General features: G+C 68.8%; 1 protein-coding gene across 12 annotated transcripts in view; it reads right to left on the reverse strand.

Moving 5' to 3' along the window:
* Positions 1–1,364: 1,364 nt before the first annotated feature.
* MYO18A (myosin XVIIIA) overlaps positions 1,365–21,947 on the reverse strand; it is a 43,755-nt gene continuing 23,172 nt past the window's right edge. For 10 of the 12 annotated variants that reach the window (XM_059717424.1, XM_059717423.1, XM_059717422.1 and 7 more), the window contains 26 exons: positions 21,756–21,915; positions 21,472–21,658; positions 20,778–21,015; positions 20,121–20,230; positions 19,609–19,674; positions 18,795–18,923; positions 18,048–18,191; positions 16,791–16,880; positions 16,503–16,622; positions 16,056–16,167; positions 15,663–15,790; positions 15,412–15,566; positions 14,889–15,012; positions 14,602–14,802; positions 13,873–13,983; positions 13,138–13,242; positions 12,621–12,767; positions 12,179–12,292; positions 11,616–11,732; positions 11,360–11,443; positions 11,063–11,200; positions 9,699–9,884; positions 9,307–9,446; positions 8,956–9,000; positions 6,859–6,981; positions 1,365–2,680 (listed from right to left, as the gene is read on the reverse strand). In XM_059717424.1, coding sequence (XP_059573407.1) covers positions 2,533–2,680; positions 6,859–6,981; positions 8,956–9,000; positions 9,307–9,446; positions 9,699–9,884; positions 11,063–11,200; positions 11,360–11,443; positions 11,616–11,732; positions 12,179–12,292; positions 12,621–12,767; positions 13,138–13,242; positions 13,873–13,983; positions 14,602–14,802; positions 14,889–15,012; positions 15,412–15,566; positions 15,663–15,790; positions 16,056–16,167; positions 16,503–16,622; positions 16,791–16,880; positions 18,048–18,191; positions 18,795–18,923; positions 19,609–19,674; positions 20,121–20,230; positions 20,778–21,015; positions 21,472–21,658; positions 21,756–21,915 — 3,422 coding nt within the window. In that variant the 3' untranslated portion in view covers positions 1,365–2,532. The remainder of the gene's footprint in view (positions 2,681–6,858; positions 6,982–8,955; positions 9,001–9,306; positions 9,447–9,698; positions 9,885–11,062; positions 11,201–11,359; positions 11,444–11,615; positions 11,733–12,178; positions 12,293–12,620; positions 12,768–13,137; positions 13,243–13,872; positions 13,984–14,601; positions 14,803–14,888; positions 15,013–15,411; positions 15,567–15,662; positions 15,791–16,055; positions 16,168–16,502; positions 16,623–16,790; positions 16,881–18,047; positions 18,192–18,794; positions 18,924–19,608; positions 19,675–20,120; positions 20,231–20,777; positions 21,016–21,471; positions 21,659–21,755; positions 21,916–21,947) is intronic. The other 2 variants (XM_059717425.1, XM_059717420.1) reach the window with 1 other exon arrangement.

Genomic DNA, 21,947 nt, shown 5'->3' on the forward strand with positions numbered 1-21,947 from the left:
GCTGCGGGGCACGCCGCTGGATCGGGGCCCTGCCCACCGATGCCTGCATGGCCAGTGCAGCCGGGGGACCCCCAGGCCCCCGTGAGCCAGGCAACCCTTTGGCCAGGGTGCGAGTGCCAGCCTCGGGCACCCTGCTCCTACCCAGGGAGTCGTGCCTGGCGCAGGGGGCTGGCTGAGCCTGAGCCCCCGGCCGCGGTGGCTGCTCTCTCGGGGAGCCTGCTAACAGATCAGGATGCTGGGGTGTATGAGACTAACGAGCCCGCGGCTCCCCCAGCACAGCACCCTGTAGGGCCCAGCGGGCAGTGAGAGGTGGATAAGAGCTGCATGCCCGAGGGTGCCCGTCTGCAGCTAGCAATCTGCATGTGCATTAGGATGCAGAGACGATTTCAGCCCCCCATGGCCATGGAGCCCTCCCAGGCTGGGGCACGGCTGGGGGAGCCTCGCGTCGGCCCTGCACCCCCTCCCAGGCTGGGCTGGGGGCCCGGAGAGCCCAGCCCCCTCCGGGTGCTGCTTGGCTGCGGAGGAGAGTGACTGCTCAGCACATTTCCCCGCCAAGGCACCAGCCCATAAATCAAGCACGAGGAGTGGGCTAGAAATGTGCCTTGCCTTGCACTTTCCTGCCTGCCTGCTCTGGGGACGGCTCCACAAATGCTGCTGTGAGCAGGGGCCGGGGCCGCCTGCAACACGGTGGGCACAGGGGGGCTGGCACGGCCCGGGGCTCCCCATCACCTATGGCCAGGGCTCGCCCGCCAAAGCCGAGCCTGGTGAGCAAGGGCAGGGGGTCCCCATGGCCTGCAGACTCTGAGCCGGGGTCTGCAGGTGCTGCCCAGGGTCTGTTCGGAGCCACCCTGGGCCCGGGATGGGTGGCAGAGCCACCCCCTGCACCCCACCGTGGAACGGGCAGGAGTGCGGGACCCCCACCTCCGCCAGCTGTCTCCCATGGCTCGCCAGGGCCGCCCGGACAGGCGTGCAGCCTTTGGAGGTGCCCCATGGCTGCAGGAGGGCAGCCTTGGTGCCCCGGCCACGGCTGGGACGGCCACGAACCAGGCCCAAGCCCCTGCAGGGGTGCACCGCCATGCACGTGGCAGACACAGGCAGCCCCGCGCTCCCCGCCCGCTGCGCTGCTTCGCAGACGGTTATTTATGCGGCGCCGCTTCTCTCCAGATGACTGCGAGGAGCAGAAAGCAGGTGGGCCAGCCCGCGGCGCCGGCACGCGCCATCTGCTCCCAACGAGACGAGATTTGTGGCCACGATTTCCCACGTGCTTGCTTCCAGGAGGGCCCTCGGCACCACACCGGCCCTGCACCATGCCATGCCAGCTCCAGCTCCCCCAGCCGGCGCAGTGCCACGAGTGAGACCTGGCATCACCAGCCATAAATGACATTTATTTTAATATTTAACAGAACCGGACAGGGAAAGACGCACAGCTGAACTAGTGCAAAACAGACAGACAGCGCCGGGCCCGGGCGACTCCACCCCGCGGCGGCCGGGCCAGGCGGGCATAAATTAGCAGAGGGGGATGTACAGGTAGGGCTGGCCCGGGCTCCCGTGGCAGTAGTTGAGTCCTTGAGGGGGGGGCTGGGATGTTTCCTTGGCATGAATTCGGGCAGCTCGTTCAGAGGCGGGCGGGGGGTGGCCGCGGAGACGTCGCAGCCAGCAAAGGAGTGCCAGAAGTGAGGAGGTGCCACGGCGCGGGCTCTCCGCCGCCCCGTGGGCATGTGCGTGTGTGCGTGCATGGGTACATGTGTGTGCATGTGTGGGCTGGGGCAGGGTGACATTCCCATGTGCTGGCACAAGCGGCTGGGGAAGAAAGTAAAGCAACCCCCCGTCCCTCTCCCTGAAAGCCGGGCTCCAGGCACTGGGCCCACGTGCAAAGGGCGGCAGCAATGTGAGCGTGTGTGTGCACCTGTGTGTGCAACACGGCCCCAGAGGCACAGTGCTGCTGCCCTCTGCCCGTGGGCACAAAGCGCCCAGCGAGCCAGGGAGCTGGGCGCCGTCTTTGGCTCAACGAGGAGGGAGGTGAGAGCAGCCAGGGGTGACGGTGTCAGATGGAAAGGCAGCCAGCGTGGAGGGGAAAAGGCCCCCCGAGCCCAGCCCAGCCCCTGCCCCGAGACCCACGCGGCCCCGCTGCACTGGCCATGGGGGGGATGTGGCAGGACCCCAAGGAGCAAGACCCCTGAGCGCCCCTGAGCCGGAGTCCAGTCCCAGGCGGGGCTGAGCTCCCCGTTATTGCATCCTGCCTGGTGCAGGGCAGCGGGGCCGGAGGGGCAGGGGCAGGATGGGAGCTCTCAAGAGGGACGTTTTCCACCCTGCAGAGATCCTGGCCGTGGCCCGGGGGGCGAATGCAGCATTTCCCATGCAAGGCGCTTGCTGAGGGGCCGCGGCCGGGCGCCCCTGGGCCGTGCTGCCCGGGAGGGCCGAGGGGTCGGCGTGGCGCTGCCCGCGGCTCCGTGTTCCCCCCGTTCCACGCAGCGGCCGGTTGAGGCTGTGGACGTGCCGTGGCCGTGCCGGAGCCCTGCCCTCCCGGGAGGGCTATGCTGAGGAGTCGGCGGGCGGGCCCTCGGCGTCGCTGTCGCTCAGGTAGCTCCGGGAGCAGGCCCGGGGCCTGGACGTGCTCTCGAAGGCGTCTCGCTCCTCGTCCGACTTGTCGTAGGCAAAGGGTCTCCGGGACCCGGGGGGGCTGCAGAGAGAAACACACGGTTAGCAGTGCCGGGAGCTGGGAGCGTCGCAGGGGCTGGCGCGGCGGGCCTGGCCCCAATCCGCACACTCCCTGCCGCCCAGGACGCCACGCTGGAAAGGCCTCTCTTACGCCGGCACCGGGTCAGCACCTGCTACCTCGCCGCGGGGCAGGAGTGCCCCTCGCCAGGCCCTCAACGCCAGTTGTGGGTCGGCTCCTGGCACCGGTGATCTGCACGTGGAGAAGCTGCCCAAGGCATGAGGTGCCGTGGCCGGGCTGTGCCACGCATCAGAACGGATGCATTTGGGACGCCATCTCCACAGACACCCGTGTGCCAAGGTCGCTGCCCGCAAGCGCCCATGTTGGGGCGGCCGGGGGCTCCACGCACTCAAAGACCCTTTGCATACTCAAATACAGCCACAGATTCGTGCCCGCTGGGCCAACGCCCCGTCGAGCTGCAGGGAACAGGGCTTCTGCCCTCTGACTTCCATCACACAGGCGCACACCTGCCCCTCCTTCAGTGCTAGCATCAGGCAAGAGGTCCCACAGCCCCCGAGCAGCTTCCCCGTGCCAGTCCGGCTCCACGTGACCGATGCCTGCCTGCCCCCAGTGCCGATGGAAACCCCAGCCCCAGGCAAGACCAGCTCTGCTCCGGCAGTGCACGGCCTGCCCCGCGTCCAGGGGAGCCAGGCTGCAGCTGCGGCTGGAGCAGGAGCAGGAGCAGCGCAGCCGCCCTGCAGCACACTGAAGGCTTTCCCAGGCAGCGATCAAAGCTGCACCACCAACAAGCCTGCCTGGGGCAGGGCCCGGAGGCGACCACCCACGCCCTGGCCTCGGCGCCTCTCCTCGCAGCGCCGAGCTGCTGCAAGCCACCGGGCAGAGTCCCAGCGCTTCCCTTGCGACGGACTCTGCCGCCCTGTGTTACTCGCACACACATACACACACACACTGCAATGGGTGCGTGTTAGTAACCCCGATGCACATGCAAGGGGCCGGCCCCGCCGCCAGCCTCTGCTGCGTGCTAGGGGTGCCCAAAATCTCCCAGGGAGCACGCAAGGCACTAGGGCCAAGGGCATAATCCTGCTGGCAGGGCACGCAGCCAGGTGCGGGGCATCTTCTGCCACTCCCAGGCAGCTTGCACCTCGCTGCGGGCTCTCCGATGCAGGGCGACATGAGCCTGCCTGGGAGCAGCTCATCCCTGCCTCCACCGGGAGCAGGCCACTAGCTTCACCAGAAATAAATCCAGCTGCGTCCTTAGCGGCTCCTGAAAGGCCGGGCAGGGATTAGTGTGTCTCAGTGTCCCGCGCCCCATGGCCGCTAATCCCCGCCAGGCAGACGGGAAACAGCTGGCAGCCCTTCGTGCGTCGTCGCCTTGAGCTCCCACATCTCAGCCCCTTGTCTGCACCCCAGGGCTCAGAGGGACAAGAGAAGCCGCGGCCGAGGACTCCAGGGGACATGCAGCAAGGTCTGCTCTGGGCCTGGAGAGCCCTGCAAGTGTGGCTAAGGCATGGCACAGCCCATTAGCCGTGGGCACAGGCTTCCCTCTCCCTGGAGCCGGGGGGTGGATCAATGTCCCCGTGCCCGGTGCGAGCGCGGAGCTGCCCGCTCAGCGGCTCCTGCCCCTGGATGGCCTGGAGCAGACCAGAGGGGCATGCAGTGGAGGGGCATGGGTGGATTAGGGGTGGCACGGAGAGGAAGGGGTGTTAGTGGCACGCGCACATGCTGCGCGGCACGGCACGGCACGGCACGGCACTCTGCAGGGCACCTGCTCAGTCGCTCTCGGGCCGGTACAGGTACTTCATCATGAGGCTGTCCACCTGCTTGCGCCGCTGCTTCTCCTCCTTCTTCCGCTGCTTGCTCGACTTCTCGGTGCCCTCCCCGCCTGAGTCAGGGTCCTTCTTCTTGGGGCCCTTCTTGACACTGGAGCTGCTGCGGTAGGACACGGTGGAGCCGGAAGAGGTGTCGGAGGACGACCCTGAGCCCGACGACGGCTGCTTTTTCTTGCCCTTCTTCTTGGCCTTCTTGCCGTGCTTCTTGGAGCTCTTCTTCTTGCGCTCCGAGGAAGAGGAGGTGTCTTCAGAGCTGCTGCTGCTGGTGCTGCTCCGCCGGCTCCGGCTGCTGCGGGGCCTGGAGAAGTCCAGGGCAGAGGCCGAGCGGCGCAGGCTGCCGGTGGCACGCTCCATGCCTTCGGCCTGCGCCGCGCTCCGGCTGCTCCGCACGCTCTTGGCGTCGTCCTCGTCCGAGTCGGGGTCCAGGCTGGAGCGCTTGAACTTGATGGGCTTGTAGCTGAGCACCTCGTTGATGGCGGCCTCCAGGTCGGGGTCCAGGTAGGTGCGGTGGCCGACGGGCCGGATGTCTGCGTCGCCCAGCGGCAGCTCGTCGGAGGCGGCGGTGCGGGGCCGCGGGGGCACAGAGAAGCTGCGCCCGAGCGAGGGCTGGCTGTACAGCGAGCGGGACTCGCTCGGCGCCACGCTGGACACCTCGTCCCACTCGTCCAAGCGGCTCCGGCCCAGGGAGAGCCTGGAGTCCGCGCGGCTCCCCGCGTGAGCCGGCTCCAGCCCCAGCTCCGAGCGGCGGCTCAGCGCAGGGCTGAGGGCACCGGAGACCCCCGCCAGCGGCTCGTCCAGCCGGGACATGCTGCGCCGCAAGCTGCCGGGGCTGGAGAGCGCGAAGCTCAGGGAAGAGCGAGCGTCGTCCTCATCGGCCTCCGGCCCACGCCGGAAAGAGGGCGTCCGGCTGACCGGGGCAGACACGGCCGAGGCTTTGTCGAAGTCGGGCGTGGTGACAGACCACCGCTTCTCCAGCCCCTTGCGGGCTCGGCTGCTGGCCTCCGAGAAGGCCTGGGAGATGACGGAGCCGCGGTCATCGGGCTCCTCGTCGCCCTGGGGTTTCTTCCAGGACACGTCCGAGGCGCTGGCCACCGAGTGCCGCTTGGCCCTGCGGAAGGCCCGGTCGGGGGAGGCCGGGCGCTCACTCAGGGTGGAGAACAGCGTCTCCTCGTCCCCCTGGCCACCGATCGAGTCCTTCAGGTTGCCCCGTTTCCGGTAGCTCAGGGAGCTCATGACCGAGCCCGGCCTGTCCCCGGCCTCGCTGGGCTCCTTGTCCTCCTTGCCTTCCTTGGGGGCCGACCTGAGGGGGAGCGACCGACAGACAAGCGGCACACGGACACGGGGGGAGAGACAGAGAGAGCGTGAGCCGGGGGCACGAGGGTGGCAGGGGGTGCGGAGGGGAGGGCACCGTGCCCGCCCGCCAGCGCGGGACCCAAATCATTTGCATCAGAGGGAAACAGGTTTGTGCAAACGCGGCGCAAACCGCGGGCGTCGTTCCGGCCCGTCGGCTCGGCTCCCCGCGGCAGCGTCGCGGTCAATTTACTCCGTTGTCAGCTACCTGGAGCCGCCGCGCTTCCCTCCCGCCCGCGCAGAGGGTGGAATCATCTCCAATAACCAAACGTTTTACATCGGCGCCGCGGAATAAATTAAACCAATTAAGAGCAGCAGCCTCCGATCTCTCCCTCGCCCGGCGGCGGCGGCAGCGGGGGGCGGGGGTGGGCGGGGGCCCCTGGGACTCTTGAAGCCAGAGCAGGAAATTGGCTTTGTATGAAACCAATCTGCGCTCATCAGGCAGGCGTTCCCTGCGAGGATGCGCGCCGCGCCGCGCCGCGCCACCCCGCTCCCGGTCACACCGCCCGTGCCAGGCTGGGAAAGCCACCGCCGCCCGTGCCACCCTGCTGATGGACCCGGGGGGCCCTGCCGCAGCCGGCTTGGGCGTCTGCCATGTCGTTAAGTGCACACTGGCTCGTTAGCACCGGGCACTGGCTGCAGGCATCCTACAGCTGGCACACGCGGGTCCCCATGGCCACTCGCGGGCCGGCCAGGAGCACGGGAATGGGACGGAGACCTCCAGGCTCCAAACAGGGGCCATCCGTGGGCTGCCACTTCCACCTCCCCGCTGCTGCATGTGCGCTGGGGGTACGGGGCTTGTGCCATGGTGTGCTGTGCCTTGGACCACGGAGGGATGCCCCCTGCAATGAAGACCCCGGCCCGGCACAGCATGGACTCGGAGGCCGACCCCCCGCAGATGCCCGTGAGCTGTAACTCCCTCATGCCCGCTGCCCCCACACCCAGGGCTGCCTCCATACCAGGGCAGGAGTCATCCCCCGCCCCCCGCAGCCCCATGCCCACCTGGAGCTCTTCAAGCTGCCGTCGTCTGAGACCGCCTTAGACGAGCCCTTGTTCTTGGAGAGCCAGGACTTGACCCCGTCCACGCGGTCCTCGAGCTCTGAATCCACGTCCGAGTCACCCTCGCTGCAAGGAGGAGGAAGACGAGGGGCAGGGAGAAAGGAAGGATGCTCAGTGCCCGGTAGCAGCGAGCCCAGCCCTGCCAGCCTCCACCGAGGGCGGCTGGCTGGGCTGCAGCCCTCTGCCCCCACCATGCCCAGAGGGCAACGACCACCTTTGCTGCCAGGGGCAGCTGGTGGAAGGGGTCCTAATCCTTCACTCCCGGCAGGGGAGGCAGCTGCGCGCGGGCAGGGCCTGGTGGGGTTGGCACAGGGCAGATGTGTGCAGAGATTCGGCGGCTACGAACAGCAGCACCTGGGCTGCCAGGGGCACAGGCCGGCATCCTGCACCCTGGGTAGCTCGGTCCAGCTGGAGTCACGTAGGACGTGGCCCGGCTCCGGAGCTCAGCACCACCCCCTCCTCCGTGAGCCCAGCACAGCCGTGGCTGCCGAGGCGCCGGCTTCCCTCCCCGCAGCGTAAGCTCGCTGGCGCTGCCATGCAGCATCGCGGCCCCGAATAAATCACGATGGGGGAGGGGAGGGAGAAGGAGCCAGAGCCCAGCAACAGCAACGCTGCCGTGAGCGGAGAGGGCTCTCCACGGCCTCGTTCCACGGGCCTCCATCCTCCGGCCCACGTTAATGGGCATTTAGCCGCCGGAGCGGGCACGGCTCCAGCGAGCGGGCGCACGAGCGCGCCAGGCAGATTTACGGCACCGGGCGAGCCCCTCCGCGGCGATAGCGCCGCCTGATTGATATGCACGCATAAAAGCTGCCCTATCTGGCTTCCGCCCGGTAATTTACAGCCGCCGTTCCTAACCGTATTGATTGCCTCGAGCAAGAAGGTGCCGCGCGCCCTGCAAAATCCATTCCCCTGCATTAAAAGCACTTGTGTATAAATCTCTGCTAATACATAACTGTTTACTGCTTTCATTAGGGCGATGGCAATAACAACTGTATCTATAAGGAAATCGAAGCGTTATTCTTCTCCCTCGGCGCCCGGCTCCCCGCAGCCCTCGCAGGCCGCCGGGGCAGGGGGAGTCTCCGGGGAGCTCCGGGAGGCGGCTGCGACGGCACGCGCGCCTGGGAACGGCCGTATAACACGCTCTTAAACGAGCGCTTTATCCGCCCAGCCCGAGGCTGCCGGGGGAGCGCGGTGAGCCCCTGCATGCGAATCCTCCTGGTTACACTCGCAGCAAGGAGCAGCGCTGGCTCACGCAGCCGCCTCCGCACTGCCTGGCGCGGCGGCGATTGCCCTCGCAAAGCCACGAGCCCCATAAACAAACTCTGGGGGCCTCCGAGATTTTAAATCGTCGGAATTAAACCTGCCGTCAAACACAATTTATGTCCGGGCGCGCGTGCCATTAGTTAACCGGGTTCCAAATCGCCAGGGAGCAAACAAACGGAGCCGGAGCTGCGGGGGATATTAATTGTGTGTGACAACAAGGCTCCAGTGGCCCTCTATCACTGTTACACGCTATTACATTTATCATTAGCTGTTATAGATCCTCTCGCAACCAACAGGGCCCTCACGCTCAGGAGACGCCGTGCCGGCACGACCGCGTCGCAGGCGGCCCCAGACGTGGGCGCTGGGAAAGCTCCCGGCTCGCTCCGTCTTCGGGGCCGGGAAAGCGCAGGGTGCTGGCGTCGCCCTGAGCTGGGGTGATGCATCCCAGACGCTGCCCCTTGCATGCTAGCTTCCCCTGCCGAGGGCACCCCAGCCCTCCCCACCTCCGCAGGCCAACTCCTGGCGAGGTGGAGGGCACTCCAGACACCCCCGCGTGCAGCCCCCCTTCCCCGGGGCCGTGCCCGCCTGTGCTGCAGCGGGCGAGCAAACCACGCAGGGCGGCGGTGACGGGGCCGTGCCCGGGCACGGGGCAGATTAGAGGTTTAGGGGCAGGACACATGCGTGGGGCAGGCAGGGCTGCAGGCAGGCGCCCTGCGGGCATGCTGCGGGTTAGGCACGCGGGTTAGGTCCCGAGCCAAGGAGACAGGCCGTGCTCACGGTTTGCTCCTGCGTTTCTGGTATTTTGTCACCATGTCTTGCAGGCTGCGGGGGGGGTGGCGGGGGGGAGGGCGAGGAAATAAAAAGGAAATAAATGAACGGGAAAGACATAAAGAAACCAGAAAATGAACTGCAGCGGGAAGGAGCTGGAGGCAGGGAAGGGGATGGGGCCTGGCTTTCTCGCAGCCCCTCAGTGGGGAGGGACGCTTGCGCCGCACGCTGCATCTGGGCCAGGCGCTGCCAGCTCCCTGGCCGTGTCACCCCACCGACGTGCCGTGACACCCGAGCTGCGGGCCACGGCTCTCCTGCCAGTTTGGGGCGGGGGGCCGGTTTGGAGGGGCCCCCGCTCACCTGTTGATGAGGTCCTCGTTGTCGTCGCTCTCCATCTCGTCCTCGATGGCGGCCTGCAGGTCCCCAATGCGCTTGAACGCCAGCTTCAGGTCCGACTGCAGGCTCTGGTTGGCGGCTTCCAGGCTTTCCAGGTCCATTTCCTAGGGGAGGCAAAAGGGGTGAGAGCGGGTCGCACACGGGCAGCCCTGAGACACCGGGAAGGGGGCACCAGTGCCCCCAAATCCCCCTCGCCTGCCCTGTGGGGTGCACGGGGTCCAGAGCCAGCGAGGGCTGCAGGGCAGCAGTGACCCAGCACTGGGCTGGGGGCTTCTGGGCCGATGCCGCGACCCCAGACACGACCTGGGCACAAGCCCCCGATGCCCCGTAGGCCCGTGCCCGCCCGGGCTGCTCACCAGCTCGTGCTTCTTGCGGCTGGCTTCCGTCTCCTTCTTGGCCAGCTCGCCCATCTCCTCCTTGACGTCCCGCAGCTGGCGCTGCAGCCGCTTGTTCTGCTCCTTCTCCCGGCTCTCGGCGGCGGTGCGCTGGTCCCGCTCCTCCGTCAGCTTCTCCATGTTCTCCTTCAGGCGCGTGGCCAAGCTCTGCGGGGCGCAGGGCACGGTCAGGCAGGGCACCGTGCCGCCCCCGCACCGCGGCTCGCAAGGGCCCCTCGCACCGGCGTTGGGGGCCAGACAAGCCCGGCGGGAGAACCCAGGAGTCCCGGCTTCCCCCTCGACGCGGCTGGGAGCATCGCCTGCTGCGGGGAGCCCCGGGAGGCTGCAGGGTCCCCCCGTGCACCGGGTGAATATCCGGGCCACCCCTGCCTCCCCCCACCGAGCTGCAGCAGGCGACGGCGACGCCAGCCCTGACAGCGCCGGGTGCCGGCATCCGCATTCACGCGCCGAGGATAATCGTGGTGGAGAGCGGCAATTACCCAGCTCCAGCTCGGGAGCCGGCAACACCCCATCGCTTCCCGCCGCGCACTAATGGAACAAACGAACCCCGCGCCATGAATTTACATGAGGGGGCCTGCCCGGGGGGGCCGCAGCGCGCCGCGAAACGTCCCCGCGGGCGCGGGAGGGGGCGGCGGCGGCGCAGGGGCTGGGGTGAATTGGAAAAATAGATTTAACTTTGTGTGAAGTAATTACAACATGTAATGTGGGGAAAAATAGATCCCGTCCTTCCCCGCCGCCCAGTCAGCCGCTGCATATTTATGGCCCCGGCAGAGGGAAATAATGGCAAGGAAATATGAAGAGGAGTGCTAAGCTCCTCGGCTCCCCCGGCAGCGGGAAGTGTGGCGGCAGAATATAAAGCAGCCGCGTTTAGCGGGTGCGGGAGAGTCTATAATTTCACTAAGTCGATGCAGGGAAATAGCAGCACTTTGCCGGGCGCCGGCTGGATGGCAGATTACTGTGATCAGCGCGCCAATCGCCGTCCTGCAGAGCCGGCAGCGTGGGCACGGGATGTACGCAGCCGGCACGGCGAGGCTGCCCGGGGACGGGCTCAGGGACAAGGGCACGGGGCTTTGGAGGAGACGTGGGGACCCCGAGAGCTCGGTGGAGGCCTGGCTGGCACTGGCGCCCCTGCCCTGTGCTGCCGGGCGGCTCGGCTCCAGGCCCTGGGGGCCCCGCGGGCTGCCCGGGCATCAGGCCAGCGGCTGCGAGCTGAAGCCAAGCGGCAGGAGCGGATCTCCCCGGGCTCTGCCGCACACCTCCTAGGGCAAGGTGACCGGAGCCGGCTGGCAGCAACGCACCGCTCCCCACCCTCTTCCCGCTCCTACCTCGAGGCGCTTGACCTGCGTCCTCTCGAACTCAAGCCGCGTCTCCAGCTCGCGGATCTTGGCCTCCTGCCGGCTGACCAGGGACTTGTCCACCATGGACTGCTCCAGGAACTCCAGCTGGCTCTGCAGGCCTTGCAGCTGTGTGGGGGGTGGAGGGGCACGTGCATCAGCACAGAGGTGTGCGACCCCCGGGCACTGCCTGCCACAGAGGCAGGGTCCCGCACGCGTGCCCCGGGCACTCGTGCGGCCCACGTGCCACGCTGGTGCTGGCCCGTCGCTGTGCCTCAAAGCGCCTACCTTCTCCTGCAGCTCCTGCTTCTCTTTGCCAGCCTCCTCCAGCTGCGCCTGGAGGTCGTTCATTTGGGCCAGGTCCCGGGAGGCCTGCGGGCACGAAGCTGTTTCATAACCCAGACCCCTGCCCCCAGGGCACGTATGGGGCTCCCCCCACCCCAGGACAGCGCGGCAGCCCCCGGGACCTCAGCGCTGGGCCGACTTGCGGCAGCGGGCTGCTGGCATCAGCCGTGCCAGCTCCGGGCCTAAGCGGCTCGGTCACCTGGGCCACGGCCGCCTTGTGCTTCTTCATCAGCTCGTTCATGTCCTCCTGGTCCTCCTCCAAGCGGCTCTGCACCTCGTTCTTCTCCCGCTGCAGCCGGCTCAGCTGCTCCTCCAGCTGCCGGGAGAGGGGGCAGTGAGGCTGGGTCCAGCCCCGCTCCCTCGCCCCCCGTCTCAGGGCTGCACCCCATGCCTCCCACCCGTGCAGGCTGCCGAGGGGCTCAGCTGGGGGAAGCCCAATCCATCCCGCCAGAGGGGCCGACGGCCGAGCAGGGCTTGAACCGAACCCAGCGGCACACCGGAGACAGGGCCTTCCTCTACACCACCCCATGTAGCACAACTGATGGAGCAGCTCATGGACAGCTTGGCCCAGCCAGGTGCCTCTGGATGCGAGCCCAGCCCCTGCCCATCTGCTACCAACACAGCCTCCCACGCCCACTGACGTGATGCACCCCGGCCCGAGGGCACCCAAACCGCCCACAAGGACGCATTCACCGTGCCCAGCCAAGGGCATTGCAGGACACACGGACAGACCGTCCCCACCTGCCCGCACCCAGCACGCACCGCGCCTTTGGCCTTGGCCAGGTCGTCGATCTGCAGGTGCAGGTCCTCGATCTCCACCTCCATGGACTTCCGGGCCTTGACGGCCGCCGCGCAGGTGAACTCCGACTCCTCCAGCTGCAGAGAGCGCCGGGGGGAAGCGGGGGGATCAGCATCAGGCCGGGGCGGGGAGATGGGGCAGCACCGCGCGGGGATCTGCACACCCAGCCCGGCCCACTGGGCAGAGGGGCGCAGCTTGCAGGCTCCTGGCTGGGACCCGGGAGCCGGCCCCAGGCCTGCAGTCTCGAGGGGGCTGTGCTGGGCACGGGGTAGGGGCCGCGCGGGAAGGCAAGGCAGCGCTGTGAGAAGGGCCAGCTCTGCACGCCGAGCCCCTGAGGGAGGTCCCTGGAGGTCCTGAGCCCGGCAGAGCAAGAGCGGCGCAGCGCTGGCCGGGGCAGGGAGGCACCTGGTTCTTGAGCTGGGCGATTTCCCGCTTGCTGGGCGCGTTGTTCTTGAGGTGGTCCAGCATGATCTGGGCATCAGCCAGCAGCGCCTTGGTCCTCTTGAGGTCCTTGCGCAGCCGCTTCTCCGTCTCAAAATCCCGCTGGTTCACCTGGGCATGGGCGGAGGGGTCAGGCGTGCCCCGGGCTCAGGCGAGGCGCCCAGACCTGGAGGGCAATGGCCCGGCACCCTCCACAACTAGTGGGTAACACCAAAGCGCGCACCCAGCGCCCCTGGGATGGATATCGCTGCCCCCCCCCCCAGGGCAGGAGCCCTGCCTCAAAGATCCCGCCGGCTGCAGCGCAGGACAGGACCGTGCTCCCTGCACTGCACCCTTCGCCCTTCCAGGGTCAGCCTAGGACAGGCCGGACTGTGCCGGCCCCGCAGGTGCTGCGCCTTTGGGAGGGAACCGGGGACGGCCCCCCCGTCCCAGCCCACGACTGCCCGGTGCAGGGACCCCCCGCTCCCCGACGTGGAGGCACCTGGTCGCTGACGGCCGACAGCTTGCTTTCCAGCTCCCGCTTGTCCCGCAGCACCTTCTGCTTCTCCTCGTACTCCTCCTCCAGCTGCACCTCCATCTGCTTCAGCTGCGGGGAGGGCAGGCCACAGCGGGGGCTCAGCGCTGGGGGGTGCTGGGCCCCCACAAGGGCCCAGGATGGGACCGGGTCCCCCCCAAGTAGCCGCCAGACCCCAAAACAAGCCCACGTGGCTGCGAGAGCCGGAGCTGGGATTTGGGACCGAGGGGCATCGGCGGGGGCCTCACAAAAGGCCTGCTCCAGGGCTCATCCCCATCCCAGACCTGCCAGGATCCCATGGGCACCATCGACGCCCTGTGGGGTAATTACGGGGCCCAGTGTGGGACGAGTGGAGCAGCTGGCCCAACTTGCCAAGCCGGCGAGGGCTGCGTCCCGGCTCACGTGACACCAGGGCTCCCAGGTCCTTGGTTGGCAGCTTGCACGGGTGCCCACGGCAGGGGAGGGCGGCAGGGGATGGAGCAGGAAGGGGAAGGTGTGGGCACCCCCAAAGCATGGGCGCAGGCAGCTCCGTGGGTGCCGGGGCCAGGCTGGCAGTGTGGGACAAACCCAGGGGCCGGGCACAAGCTGGAGGGACCCAGCCCCGGGCAGCAGGGCTGTGCTGGGATGCAGGGAGGTGGCAGGGCCCCTCCTGGGTCCATGGTGCCCTTGGGAGGCGAGGGAAGGGTCTGGGCCGGGTCCTACCTTCTTGTGGCAGGACTGGCGGATCTCCTCCACCTCGTCGTCGCGGCTCTCTACCTCCTTGGCGTGCGTCTGGCGCAGGCGCTCCATCTCCATCTCCAGCCGCAGCTTGGCCTGTGCACGGGCACGACGTGGTCACAGCCGCCTCCCGCAGCTGGGGCCCCCTCGACCGCAGACACCCATGCCCAGCGGCTGCCCGGTCCCGGGGGGTTCTCGCACCCGGCCCTCCCCCACCCAGGGAACCCAGCCCAGCCCCGGGGGCCCGCGCCCGCCTAAAGGCAGGTTCAAGCCACAGGTGTCATGAATGCAAGGGTCCCAGCTCAGCCTGGGGAACACGGGCTCCTCCAGGTCCCCACTGGCCGGATGTGCCCGGTGCCCGGGTTAGGAGCTGCTGGGCAGTTTCATGCAGCACAGCGAGCCCAGGCCCCATGGCCCCCGGGCGGGGGGCAGCAGAGAGCCAGGCCCCCGAGTTGCACGCCAGAGCAAACCTGACCCAGGCGGGAGGCGGCGAGAGCTGCCTCTGCTCCGCGGGCGGGCGGCATGGCCCAGCCCAGCCCAGCCCAGCTAATGACAGCCTGCATGAAACCACCGCACCCCAAAACCAGCCCGGCAACACGATGGGGATGCGGCTGCCGGCTCGGGGTGGCCCCGATCCCTTGTCAGGGAAGGGCTGCGCTCCCAGGCCAGACCCCTGCAAGACGGACCCTCCCCAGCCCGTCGTGTCCCCGGTACCTGCTCCAACATCTGGATGGTGCCCGCCTGCTCGTCCAGCTCCTCCTCCTGGTCCTTGACCTTGGCCTCCAGGTCCCGCAGCTGCTTCCTCACCTTGGCCAGGGAGGCCTCGTCCTTGGACTCCTGGGAGGAGATGTCCTGCAACTCGGCCTCCAGGGCCTCTGCCTTTTGGGTGAGGCTGGCGATGTCGGCGTCCTTATCCTGCCGAGAGAGTGGAGAGGGAGCCCGCTGAGCCGGCTGCCCCCGTGGGCTGTGCACCGGGGGCCGGGCGCTGCCAGCGTGCTCACCTCCAGCTGCTGCCGGAGGCCGAAGACCTCGGCGATGAGCACGTCCTTCTCCCGGCTCAGCTTCTCCCGCTGCAGCTTCTCCCGCTGGGCCTCCTCGTGCGCCTGTGCGAGCTCACTGTCGAACCTGCGGGCGGGGGGCACGGGGCCCTGGCTGTCAGCCGCCATCCCCGAGCCAGCACCAGGGAACGGCCCTCCTCCCTTCCTCGTCGCCCACGCACCGTGGCAGGCGGGCCGAGACGCTGGGTGCGGCTCCCACCCCGAGGGCCGGGGCTGGCAGGGCACCGCACGGCTCTGCAGCGAGCTCGGAGCCGCTCCAGAGCGTGAGGGCGTCCTGCCGCGTTTCCTAGCCCTGTCCCGCGAGCTTGGGAATCATTGTGCCAAGGGACCTGCCCGCAGGGAGCTGGCGGCTGAGCAGGAGGGCGCTCCCGGCACCATCCCCTGCCCCGCATGGGCTCTGCCCTCCCGCGAAGCCAGGGGTAGACGTCGTCCCGCCCCTGCTGCCCTCGCGCCCACATGCACCCACCTGCGCTGCTTCTTCTCCAGCTCGTGGTTGCGCCCCTGCTGCCCTTCCAGGTGCAGCTTGGTGTCCTGCAGCTCGGCCGTCAGGCGCTGGCACTTCTTCTTCAGCTGCTGCAAGGCGCGCTGGCTCTCGTCGCTGTCGGCCTGCAGGTCGGCCAGCTGCGGGCCGGGGCGAGACGTGGCAGGGTTAGGGCCACGGGAGGCTGGAGCCTGCGCCGGGGCTATGGGCAGGACCCTGGGCTCGGGAGGACTCACCCGCCGGTCCAGCTGCCGCTTGCCCTGCTGCTCCACCTCCAGCTTGTCCTCGAACTCCTGCTGCATCCGCTTCTTGGTGAAGTCGATCTCCCGCACCGCGCGCTCGTACTTCAGGCGCCACTCGCCGCCTGTGCGGGGCACAGCGCCGCGTCAGGGACCCCGAGCAGGCACGGGCAGGGGGCGGGTAGGGCACAGCCCCGGCGGGGGTCTCAAGCTACGGCTGGCACACGTGCTCACTGTGGGGCAGGGCCCACGGCTGCCTGTGTGGCCCCACGACCATGCCACACAGCCATGGCCACAGCGGGCGGGCAGGGAACGGAGGCGCTGAGCCGGCTTGCCGCCTGCCCAGGGCATGAAGGCCCTTGCTGAGCCGGGCGGGGGGAGGACCCTCACCTGAATCGTCGTCATCCAGCTCGCCGTTGAGCTCGGCCGCGCGAATGAGCCGCGCCTCCATCACCTCCATCTCCATGGCCTCCATCTGCTTCTTCAGCGCGTCGTACTTGGCCTGAGCGGGCGAGAGGCCCAGCTCAGCGCGGAGGGAGGGAGGGAGGGAGGGGGGCCAGCCCAGCTCCCAACAGCACCCCAGTGCCCCAGGAAGACCCAAGAGGCCTGGCCTCCGGGGCTGCCCCGGGGCGAGGGGAAAGGCACGAGGACAGGGCTGAGCTACTGGGAAGGGGGAGCCGTGGGTCGGGACCCAGCAGAGGCAGGAGACAGGCTGGGGTCTCAGCAGCCAGGAGCGGGGCACACGTACGGCCCGGCCCTGGGCAGCCTGTGCTGGCACACGGGTGGCGGGCGCGGGGCCAGGCGGGCACCCAGGCAGGGGTGCAAGAGGCAGCTCACCTGCAGGTCCTTCATGTCCTTCTCCGCCCGCAGCCGCTCGGCCGTCTCCGTGTCCAGCAGCTGGGAGGCCGACTCGCCTGTGTTGCGCTCGTCCGTCAGCTCCGACGTGAGCTCTGTGATCTGGGATGGGAGCAGAGCCGGGCTGAGGCAGGCGCCAGGACGGGGCTGTTCCCCCCGGGGCAGGTGGAGGGAGCTACTGAGCCCAGGGGTGGGGAGGGGGCCAGGCTAGCCCCAGCGCCCCCCACAACGGGTCCCCCCCAGGCTCCCCGCCCGGGCCCGGGCCCGTACCCTGCCCTCCAGCCGGTCGTTGGTCAGCCGCAGCTCGTTGCGCTCCTTCTCCACCTTCTCGAGCTTGCCCTTGAGCTGCTGGATCTCCTCCTGCGTGGGACAGGGGTGAGGGGTGAGGGCTGGGCAGGGACGCCCGAGCGCAGCCCCCGCAGCACCCCGGCCGCAGAGGCAGGGTGACGCAGCCGGCTTGGCAGCGCAGCCGGTGCCAGGAGCTCAGTGCGGCTTTCCCGGCCGCGCTCCCAGCACTGTCTTCCAGCCCATACATGGTCCCTGGGTGCCCGCGGCTGCTTGGGCACGGTGCAGCTGGCACCCCTGTGCACAGCACCCTCCACGCTGCTTGCTGGCTCCTCTACAGCCTCCTCCCCAGCCTGGCAGGGAGCACGGGGGGACCGAGGCAGCCACCGCAGGACCCTGCCTCCTTCCGGAGCAGGATGTGGGGAGCATCCCAGATACCCCAGCATGCTGGAGCCCCTAACAAAGGCATGGGCATGGGCACGGCCAGGAGAACGGGGGCAGGCACAGCCCACGGGGGCCGGGGCTCTGGGGGGGCAGCGCCGGGCAGCCGCGGGGGAGCAGAGTGCCTGCGACAACCGTGCAAAGCCGCCACGCAGGCCCCTGGCGCGGAGCTCCCGCTCCATTCTCCACGCCGTGTAATTGGGCCCCGGCAGCCGCCGCCTCTCCTATGCTAATGACATGCTGATTTGCAAATTAGCCAGCTATTTGCTGCGTGTGCTGGAAGCCGGCTGAGCGTGAGAGAGGCGCGGCGGCCCCCTGCCCGCCTCCGCCGCACGCACACATGCAGCGTGGCACCCCCTGCGACACGCACGCACAAAGCAGGGAACCCCGTGCAACACACCCCTGCATGTGTACACGTGCACATACGCGGCAGGGCAGAGAGACCCCCTGCGGCACAGCCCCCTGCACGCACACGCACACACAGAGAGCAGGAAACCTCCTGCAATGCAGCCGTGAACACGCGCACGCACACACACACATACCAGGGAACCCCCTGCAACACACACTCCTGCACACACACACGCGCGTGTGCTCACAGCACAAGACACCTGACTCCAGGCCTGCCCCTGCACACGGAGCCGGCCCCACAGGCGCTCGCCTGCCTCAGCCCAAGCAGCGGGGGCCCCGTCGGACCCCCGCCACTCAGACTTCACGGGAGGGGAGGGGGGAGGCGCCGGCCCTCGCTGCCCCCCCACAGCACCCGCCGCCCCCAGCCCGAGCGCGGCGCGGGAGCCTACGCACGTCCTTGCCCCGGATCTGGTCCTCGGTGAGCTGCACCTCGATGAGGGGGCGCACGGTGGTGAAGAGCTTCCACCAGGGCCAGCCCTTCACGCCCTTGTTCTTCTTGATGTTCTTCTGCACGCAGCGGATCGCCAGGTCCTGGATCTGCCGGGGGGGGCGCAGGGGTCAGGGCCGCCCCCACTACCCACGGGGGTCGCGGGGGCGCCAGGACCGCAGCGCGGTCAGCACAAGACTCGGGCCGCCCTGGGTCCCGCGGGTGCCCGCAGGATCGGGGCCCAGGGACAGCGAGACCCATGGCACCCCAGCTCTGCCCGCCGCCACCCCCTTAGCTGTAATTTGGCCTCTTTTATCTGCTGGTCGATTATGCCGGGCTGCCTCGGCCATAAAAGCTAATCTTGCTGAAACATGAGCCCGGCCCTGGCTGCTCTACGAGCCCCGCCGGGCGCTGACACGGCTCCTTAGTCTGCAGGGAACAACGGCACGGGCCCCCGGCCGTGCTGGGGGGGACGCGGCTGCACCCCCGGCGTGTTCATGAGCTACGTGGGGCTGCCGGGACCCCCCAGGCCTTACCTCCAAGGGCAGGGGAGAGCGAGTGCCCAGCTGGGAGGCAGGGAAGCCGGCCCAGCAGGGCTGGCGGGGGTGGGGGAGCCGGGGAAGCCGAGTTGCCCATTTTAGGCTAAGTCATGCAGCTGCCGGCGGGATGTAAACGGTGCGGGGGGGCGGAGGGATGCGGGGGGCGCTCGGTACCTTTCTCTTCTTGAAGTGCTGGCGAGCCAGGAAGCCGCGGCAGGCCGCCTGGAACAGGGCGATGTTCTTGCTCGTCTGCTCGTCACGCTGCTCCTCCAGCCGGGCCAGGGTCCCTGCCCGGAAAAACACCTGCGCGGGCAGGGGAGCAGTGAGTGCCTGGCCGGAGGCAGTGCCCGCGGGCAGGGGCTGCACGTGATGGCAGCGGTCCAGATCGCCTTGGCACAGGCCCAGTCCAAGCGGGGATAGCAGCCCCCGATCGCAGCGGGGCGGCCACATCTGGGGGCCAGGACCGATGCACCATGGCCCTGGTCCCTGCATGCCGCCCATGGAGCCCTGTCTGCAGGTGCAGCCAGGGGGCTGGCAGGGAGCCGTGGGGTCACATCCAGCCCAACCCCTGCCTGAGGCAAGATCAGCCCCGTCCAAACCAGCCCAGACAAACCCCGCGCGTGCCCTCGGAGCCGCACAACAGTCGCCCCGATACAGCCCCAAGCATCACCCCCGGCCCTGCCCCTGGGATACAGGGGGGCTGCGGCCGCCAACTTCCTGCTGCTGCCGGGGGGGCCGTGGGCGCTGCAGAGACCTCAGGGTGAGGCCGTGCCCCCGCTGCAGAGGAAAGCAAACCCCCCCCAGTCCGAGCAAGGGGGAAATCCCTTCCTGCCCCAATGCAGCGTGGGGCTGAGCCTGAGCGCAGGGGCAAGACCCCCAGCCAGGACCCTGCGGGGTGGGTGCCAGCAGGAGCGCTGGCCCTGCCCAGCCCCAGCCCCAGCACTGTCGGTGGGGGCGCAGGCGTGCAAGGGGGAGGCGGGAGGCTTACCCGGCTCAGGCCCATGTAATAACTGCTCTTCTCCAAGTCCAGCGACTCCAGGAGTTCTTCCACTGCCTGCGGGGGAGCAAGAAGGGGATCAGGGGGTGCACGACCACAACGCACGGCCACGCTCACGTGCAGCCGGCCGCAGCCCCCCGGGCTGGCTGTGCCTGGTGCTGCTCGCCCCACCCGGCCCCGCCAGGCCTGCCCCACGCCGCTATCTTGCAGGGGCAGCCGTCACGGGGGAGGAGACCAGAGCCGCCCAAGGAGACCGTCCTCGCCCGTGCCGCTCAGACAGCTCCAGCAGAGCAGAGCAGAGCCCCACGGCCGCCGGCGCACGGCAGAGCCAGCCCCGCGCAGGAGAGGCTGGAAGCGGGGTCGCCCCATCTTTCCTGCCGCCCCCTCCCTGCCATGCCCACAGGGCTATGGAGCTGAGCCCCGGGGTCCCCGGCATGCAGCACCCCAGGGCCCAGGCCACGCTGCCTGCCACGGGGGAGGGCGTGCAGAGCACCCGCACGTACCCGCTTCTCGTCCATGACGATGTAGTTGCGCCCGTGCTTCTTGGTGAGGTGCGGGGCCAGGACATCGAAGCGGCGCCGAAACTCGGAGAACACCATGTGGTCGGGGTAGCCTGGGGGGCGCAGAGGGTTACGCGGGAGCGGAGCAGGGACCCTGCCACCAGCCGGGGGGTAATAGCAGCCCCAGCCCTACTGCCCCCCTGGGCTGAGCTGAGCCCTTTCTGGCGAGTGCCCGCAGGGAGGGGAGGAGGGGGCAGCGCTGCAGCTGGCGCCTGGAATCGATTCCCAGGCCAGGCCGCGACGGGAGCAGATGGAGGGTGCTATGGATCGCATCTGGATTGCAATTAAAGTGCAGTGTCACTTGCTCACATCTTAATTAATCACTGGCACTATCGACCGGGATGCTGACCCTGGCCGGGCTGGCCGCCGCGAGCCATCGATCATGCCGGAGCGCGGCATCGATCTCAGGTCACGGCTGTCGCCGGTGGCCAGGGAGATAATGAACCGGTGCCGTGGCAGAGAGTCTATAGTGACAAATGCCGCGTGCAGCGCGGCCGGGAGGCTTGTCCTCCCCTGGCCGCGCAGGGAGACACCGCGGCTGCAGTCCACTGGGGACCACCCACCGCAGAGACCACCCGCCGCGTGTGTGGACGCCCCCACCTTGCCGGTACATGCGCAGGGCGTCGAGCAGGCGGGAGCCGCGGACCTGCGCCCGCAGCAGCGGCACGTCCAGCTGCATGAGCCCCGCCTCGCAGTGCTCGCCGTGCAGGTCAAGCTCACTGCTGCTGACACGCCGGCCCGCCAGCCCGCGCGGGGTCCCGGCCCAGCCCTCCGCCTTGGGCAGCAGGCAGTGCACAAAGTGCACCTTGGACTTCTTGATGGTGTCAATCAGGGCGTCCTGCGGGAAGGGAGAGCACGGCGCGGGTCAGCGCGGCACAGACCTGCCCTGCCCCAGGGCGGCCATGGCAAACAGGGCAACTCAGAGCGCACGGGGCAGGCCAGCACCCCCAGCATGGCCCCTGGAGCAGCCCAGCGCTGGGCCCACACCTCCCTCTGCTCGACCCAGGCACCGCGCAGCCCCTGATCCCAGCCTCCATCCTCCCAGGGGACCGCGCAGCAGTCCCTACATTGCACCGCAGGCCCCTGGACATGCTACCGAGGGTCTGGGGCAGGAGGACGTCGGCCCCATTAGGAAGCCCCAAGAGACATGGGCCTGGAGACCTCTCGGTTCAGGCTGGGGGTTCTCCTTGGGGTCCCCTGAACCCCTTGCACGTGCATGTGCTGCGCTAGGGGGACCCCGGCCTGGCGCCCGGTCAGAGATCCTGGCCCCGCTGGGCAGTGCTGGGCCACTCACCACCTGCAACTTGATCTGGATGCAGAGAGATTTCTTCTTGACGGCCGCCATGCCGGTGGTGAAGGTCTTGCGCATGCTGGTGGCCCGGCGCAGCGCCAGCTGTGACCCACCCTCCAGGCCCGCCACGGAGCCCGACAGCACCAGGGCCGTGCCCGCCCGGCCCGCAAACAGGCTGCTGATGATCTTCCTGCCGAGGGGCACGGGGGTCACCAGGAGAAGCCCACCCCAGAGCCCAGCTCCCCCCCGGGGCAGGGCAGACGCCCGGGCCGTGCGCCCCGACTCACTTCTGCGAGTCCTGCAGCAGCGCGGCGGCGTTCTGCGCGGCCGGGTTGTGCTTGACGTAGCCCAGCCAGCCCGCGGCGTCGTACTCCACCCAGTTGGTCCCCGAGCTGTGGCCCAGGAAGAAGTGCCGCGGCCTCTCGCTGCGCAGCAGGGGGTTGGGCCCTGCAGAGACGCCTCGGTCAGCGCGTGGCCCA

The sequence above is a fragment of the Alligator mississippiensis genome, chromosome 14 (assembly GCF_030867095.1).
Source record: "Alligator mississippiensis isolate rAllMis1 chromosome 14, rAllMis1, whole genome shotgun sequence".
NCBI lineage: Eukaryota > Metazoa > Chordata > Crocodylia > Alligatoridae > Alligator > Alligator mississippiensis.